Source organism: Trypanosoma equiperdum (genome assembly GCF_001457755.1).
Source record: "Trypanosoma equiperdum strain OVI genome assembly, contig: ctg_337, whole genome shotgun sequence".
NCBI classification, from domain to species: domain Eukaryota; phylum Euglenozoa; class Kinetoplastea; order Trypanosomatida; family Trypanosomatidae; genus Trypanosoma; species Trypanosoma equiperdum.
Window position 1 is genome coordinate 405 of NW_027124240.1, and position 5,052 is coordinate 5,456.

A 5,052-nucleotide genomic window follows, 5' to 3' on the forward strand; every position below is an offset into this window, starting at 1 on the left:
AAAACGGATAAAAGTAAAAAATTCGAGTGTGATGAGTTGCTTCTTTTTATACCTCCCCTTCCCATCCTCTCGAGCGGTGTTTTATTATTTTTCAATACCCCCGAAGGAGTCGATTAAAAGCATCTGGTGTGTTTACTCTTTCGTTCTTTTAGTTTCTTTTTTTCTTTTTTTTCTTTGAAAATGAAAAGAAAAAACCTTGACCACTTACTATCGTCTATTACTTGATTTTATTTGTATTTTTCTTGTTTGTCATTTCGGTAATGGTGTTACCATAACTTTCGCCGCTACCGCTTCACATTTGGATTTTTAAACTTTCACGTAGAGGAAAACCCCCCTCTGAATGGGATACCGATTAAAGGGCGCGAAGACAAAAGGAAGGGGAAAAAGTAATAATAGCAATAAAACAAACAAACAAACAAACACACACAGAGAGAGAGAGAGATACACAAGAAACTAATTTCTCACACACGCGCCCACAAATACGAAGGGTGAAGAAAATTTTTGAAAAGAAACGATAAAATGTAGACTTTTTACGGCGATGCGTTTACACTTCCCCGTAACGGTATCTCGATTGCTTCACTATTCGCGATTATTTTCTTTTTCCTCTGCTCCTGTCTACGTTCTCCTCACATATATTTATTCATATATTAATGTCTTTGTGCCTTTTTTTTCTCTGTTCCTCCCTATGGTTGCGACACCTTTAAATGTTAGGTGATTATCACCCTCGCACTTTTGACTAAAAAAGGTAGGGGGGGAAGGTGAAAAGGAAAAAAAAAGAGAAGAATCCGGCGCCCCTACGCGGTTAGTTACAAGAAAGTTCATAGCGAATATATCAGTAGCATATATCTGTATCTGTATCTATATATATCCATCTATATATAATAATAATTATTATTATAGTTTGGTATATTACCACGGCTATTATTTGTTATTTGTCGGTTTCGTGGTGTTTTCACATGTCCTCAGCAATGGCTCGCGGCGTATCAGCTGCTGAGATTTCTAAGTTCAGTCGCTTGCAGAAATATTGGTGGTGCCCGCAAGGTCCCTTACGTACATTACATCAATTCAATCCTGTACGCGTTGAGTTCATAAATAAGGCATGCCGGTGCGCATTTACTCCATCCGACTTGGCTGTTACAGCAGGAATAAGACCAGGAATGAGTGTATTGGATGTTGGTTGTGGTGGAGGTATTCTTTCTGAGAGCATTGCACGATTAGGTGGTGATGTATTGGGCATTGACATGTGTAAGGAAAGTATTGCCGTAGCAGAGGAGCGGCGTCAGCGAGTTCTCCGTGATATTACTCCACAAGCATCGCTTGCATATCGTTGTGTGCCACTTCACGAGGTGGTGGAGGGAGAAGGACGGCAATTTGAACTTGTAGTGGCTTCGGAGGTGATTGAACACGTGAGCGATGCGGCGGCATTTTTGCACGATATTTGCGCAGCAACAAAACCCGGTGGCGTGCTTGTAATTTCCACCATGGATAAGTCACTTTTTACCGCATTGAGCTTTATTGTCGTGGCGGAACATATCACTGGCATAGTGGAACCCGGAACGCACGACTGGGCCAAGTTTATTCCACCCGCTGATCTGTCAAGATGTGCGCTTAACCATGGTGTTTCACAAATAGAGATGCGGCATATTGTAGCGTGTCCAGACGTTCTTAAGACTTTTGCCTCACGTCAATTACATTTAAGCTTCCGTCTTTCCAGTAGGTTATACACCGGTCATTATATTTGGGCGGGGGTGAAGAGGAGTACTGCGGCATCGGCAGCGAGTAACATTGGTAGTAATATGAAAAGTGAAAAAGATGCCAAATAAGTTTGTCCCACAATAAGTTGTAACTCTTACGCTCGCGAACCCAAGGGGAATAGAAAGGGGGAGAGGAGGCAGAAGGGTCTTATGATCTACGTGTACATCATGGCGTTTGTTCCCTCTGTGTGTACTTTTTTTTAAAAAATGAATATGACCCCCTGTAACACCTGTTTACCCTTCACTACCAGTTTCTAAAAAAAATAAATAAATACATATGTGTGTGTATTATTGCTTGTCCGCTTCCTTATTTCACCTGTTCATTGTGAACTGTTTCATTGCTTTCAGCCTTCATTCTCCGTATCTTTTCACAAGGTAGTTCATACCACCAGGCGCACTGTCCACCAAAGGCACTATCCGGTTTGAGGATCTCGGAGAACCCGTTCAGCGCCTGTTGAAGGCGCTGAAGGGGAATATCTCCGAGGATGAGATGGCCCTTCTCGAGCATGTCTCAGTAATGGACATGGCAAAAATATACAGCGAAATGGCCACTGACCATCATGCGGAGAAAATTTGGGGTGAACTTCGTGCTGCCCTTCAGGAACGCAGGGAACGATCGGAGCGACGTAAAGCCGAGTTGTTACGTCAGCAACGGGAACGTGAGGAGGAGGAGGAACTCCGTCGGCAGCAGGAGGCAGAAGAGGAGAGGCGACAACAGGAAGAAGAGGAAAGGCGGCAACGGGAAGAGGAAGAGGAACGGGAGCGGCGCCGAGAGGAACGCCGCAAGAGACGAGAGGAAGAGTTAGCAGCTGAAGAAGCCGCAGCGCTAGCAGAGCAGGAAGCTGCAGAGGAGGCGGCAGCACTCGCTAGGGAAGAGGAAAGGAGACAAAAGGAAGAGAGGCGCCGACTCCGTCGTGAGGCACGGGAGCGGGAACGGCAACTTCGGGCAGAGGAGGAGGCATTGGCTGCAGAAGAAGCAAGGCGCAAAGAGGAACGAAAATCGCAGAAGGCAGCTTGGGAAGAATATGTTGCCTCCCATCCGTTGGAGTTTTGTGAGGTGAAACAAACTATAGAACAAAAGAAGGTTCAACACACTGCGAAGGGCCCTTCACAGGTGAACAAAGACTTGTTTAACCGCATATATGCTCCCAAATGCCCTGAATGTGGTACAAAGTTTAGTTTGCCACCGTCCTTGTGGGAATGCACGGTTTGTTTCCGTCAGAAGCAGCGACGCGTAAAAGTTTGGCAGCCGGATGACTCTACCACCACTTGTATGGTTTGCCGTGGGTCGATTGGGCGCTTCTCTCGGCATCACTGCCGTAACTGTGGTCGGCTGGTGTGTGCCAAATGCAGTGGAGCTCTGGCAACCATCCCATCCGTTGGATTTACAGAGGCTGTTAAGGTGTGCGATGATTGCGCTCGACAAGGGAAAGGAGAGGGTGCCCCTCAGAAATAAAAATTTTGCCCCTTGGTTTTTGGTGTTGAGCGGCTGCTTGTGCCTAGTGTTTCGTTATTAAATCCGTCTGCGACACGTGGTGAACAGAATAGTACTGTATGCATTTGTAAGAAAGCGGTGCATTGTTAGTGTCTGTCCTCGTATTATATATTTTTTTCTGTTCTGTATGTCTATTTTCCATACCTTGAAGTGTCTACACCAACTTACCATTCATGAGGGAATTTTGTGGTGCTTATGCGTGTAAGTGTGGCTATGGGAAGTTGGAAGGGACATGACTCGCTGAAAGGTGTTTGTGTACTGTTGCTTTAACATTTTCGGGATAAAAAGAGGAAGTACCTCAGTTAGCGTGAGGGGGGAAAAGTCTAGGAACTAATCTTTAGTGTAAGAATTGAGAGGAAAAATGTGACACGAGGAGTGAAACAAAAGGTCCGGTAAGACGAGCGAAAAAGAAGAGAAAAGCAAAGGAAAGGGAAGTGGGAGTGTGGGAGTGCATAGGGCCAGCAAGGAGGGAAAGTATATTGACGTGCTACGTTAATGTTTGACAACTTAAAGTTAACCAGTGGAAGGGTGTTAATATACCAAGCGTTTAGCGCTTACGTCTCACTACTCACGCGTGCAAATGCGACTATGCACATCTATTTCTTCCTCCATCTCTTTCTGTGATTAAATGAAGTTGCAGTGGTGTGCGTGCTATTGAAGGTTTTTTTTTTGAAAAAAGAAGAGAAGAAAAATAAGGGGTAAATAAAATTAATATACAAAAGAAATAAGGCAATATGGATAGCCTTGCACACAGTGTGAGTTCTATGGTGCACTGCGCCGAAAACTTTCACATCCCGCTTGTGCGCAGCCGGACTGTAGTGACCGCTGTGGCTGTGGGCATTCCCATTGCCGTTTTGCTTCACGACACAGCCGAACACTGGATGCCTACCTCATTTCAACTCCCCATTATTTCATGGTTTCGCCGAAAGTGGCGGCAGAACCCGGAAGTGAAGTCATCACACCTGACACTTGCGCGCAATGCCATTATATTCTTTTACTTAGCCATGGTGCTGAGTGAAGGCACATTTTACGAAACGCCTATAGATTATGTGGCGGATCGGGTATCTGGAGCTCCCGCACGAAAGGCATTTAACGAGCGCATTCAAAAGGGTCGCCATAGTGCCTTTTCAGCTGCTGAAGAGGTTGCTAGTGAAGAAGGTTTGAATGAAGCGAGCTCCAGGCAGCAGCGAGACACCGCACTCCGTCGCCGTTTCTTACATGAAAGCCGTACTTCCAACTAAGAGTTGTGAAAAAAAAAATAGAAAGGGGGAAAGTTTGGGGAAAGAACTTGAAGAAGGCGAATAGGAGAGAGAGAGGGGGGGAAGGAAAAAAAAAATCAAATATTTTTCTCGCATTTTTCACATTTTTTTACATTTTGGGCTCTTGTTCTGGTTTTGGATGGCGGAATGTGGATGATGATGTTATGATACTCTGGTGTTTATCGGTTGACGAATATATCGAAGGAAGAGTTAAAGTATGCCACGAGATTCGACTTCTCATATTATTATTATTATTATTTTTTGATCTACCCTTTTTTTGTTGGGTTTACGCGGAGGAGTAGGAAGAGGAATATTGATGGAGTGTTTTTTTTTTTGGTTATTGGTTCACGCTTATAGGATTAGATGTCACATTCATGCCATATCTTCTTAGACGTAGCACACATTATCATTCTTATAAACATGCGTATGTATGTCTCTGTGTGCGTTTGCGTGTTTGTGTTTGTGTTTGTGTTTTTATGCATCTGTAGTGAGGAACAGAAGGACGAGGTTTAAAGTTCTCACTTTTTTTTCGTTTTTTTTTTTT

General features: G+C 44.3%; 3 protein-coding genes and 1 pseudogene across 4 annotated transcripts in view; 3 read left to right on the plus strand and 1 right to left on the minus strand.

Moving 5' to 3' along the window:
- The window catches only part of TEOVI_000126900:pseudogene, a 468-nt pseudogene extending 403 nt beyond the window's left edge, over positions 1–65 (minus strand). Inside the window, exon 1 of the mRNA in view lies at positions 1–65. This exon is cut by the window's left edge and continues 403 nt beyond it. Coding sequence covers positions 1–65 — 65 coding nt within the window.
- An 891-nt stretch (positions 66–956) lies between these two features.
- On the plus strand, positions 957–1,823 carry TEOVI_000127000 (3-demethylubiquinone-9 3-methyltransferase, putative; the record flags this gene model as incomplete). Its single annotated transcript, XM_067224515.1, has 1 exon — positions 957–1,823. One exon carries the CDS (start codon positions 957–959, stop codon positions 1,821–1,823), a length of 867 nt encoding a protein of 288 aa, XP_067080616.1.
- Positions 1,824–2,244: 421 nt separating this feature from the next.
- TEOVI_000127100 (putative zinc finger protein) lies at positions 2,245–3,210 on the plus strand (the record flags this gene model as incomplete). The annotated part of the gene is made up of 1 exon (XM_067224516.1): positions 2,245–3,210. One exon carries the CDS (start codon positions 2,245–2,247, stop codon positions 3,208–3,210), a length of 966 nt encoding a protein of 321 aa, XP_067080617.1.
- A 773-nt stretch (positions 3,211–3,983) lies between these two features.
- Positions 3,984–4,490, plus strand: TEOVI_000127200 (uncharacterized protein; the record flags this gene model as incomplete). The annotated part of the gene is made up of 1 exon (XM_067224517.1): positions 3,984–4,490. One exon carries the CDS (start codon positions 3,984–3,986, stop codon positions 4,488–4,490), a length of 507 nt encoding a protein of 168 aa, XP_067080618.1.
- Between the last annotated feature and the right edge of the window lie 562 nt (positions 4,491–5,052).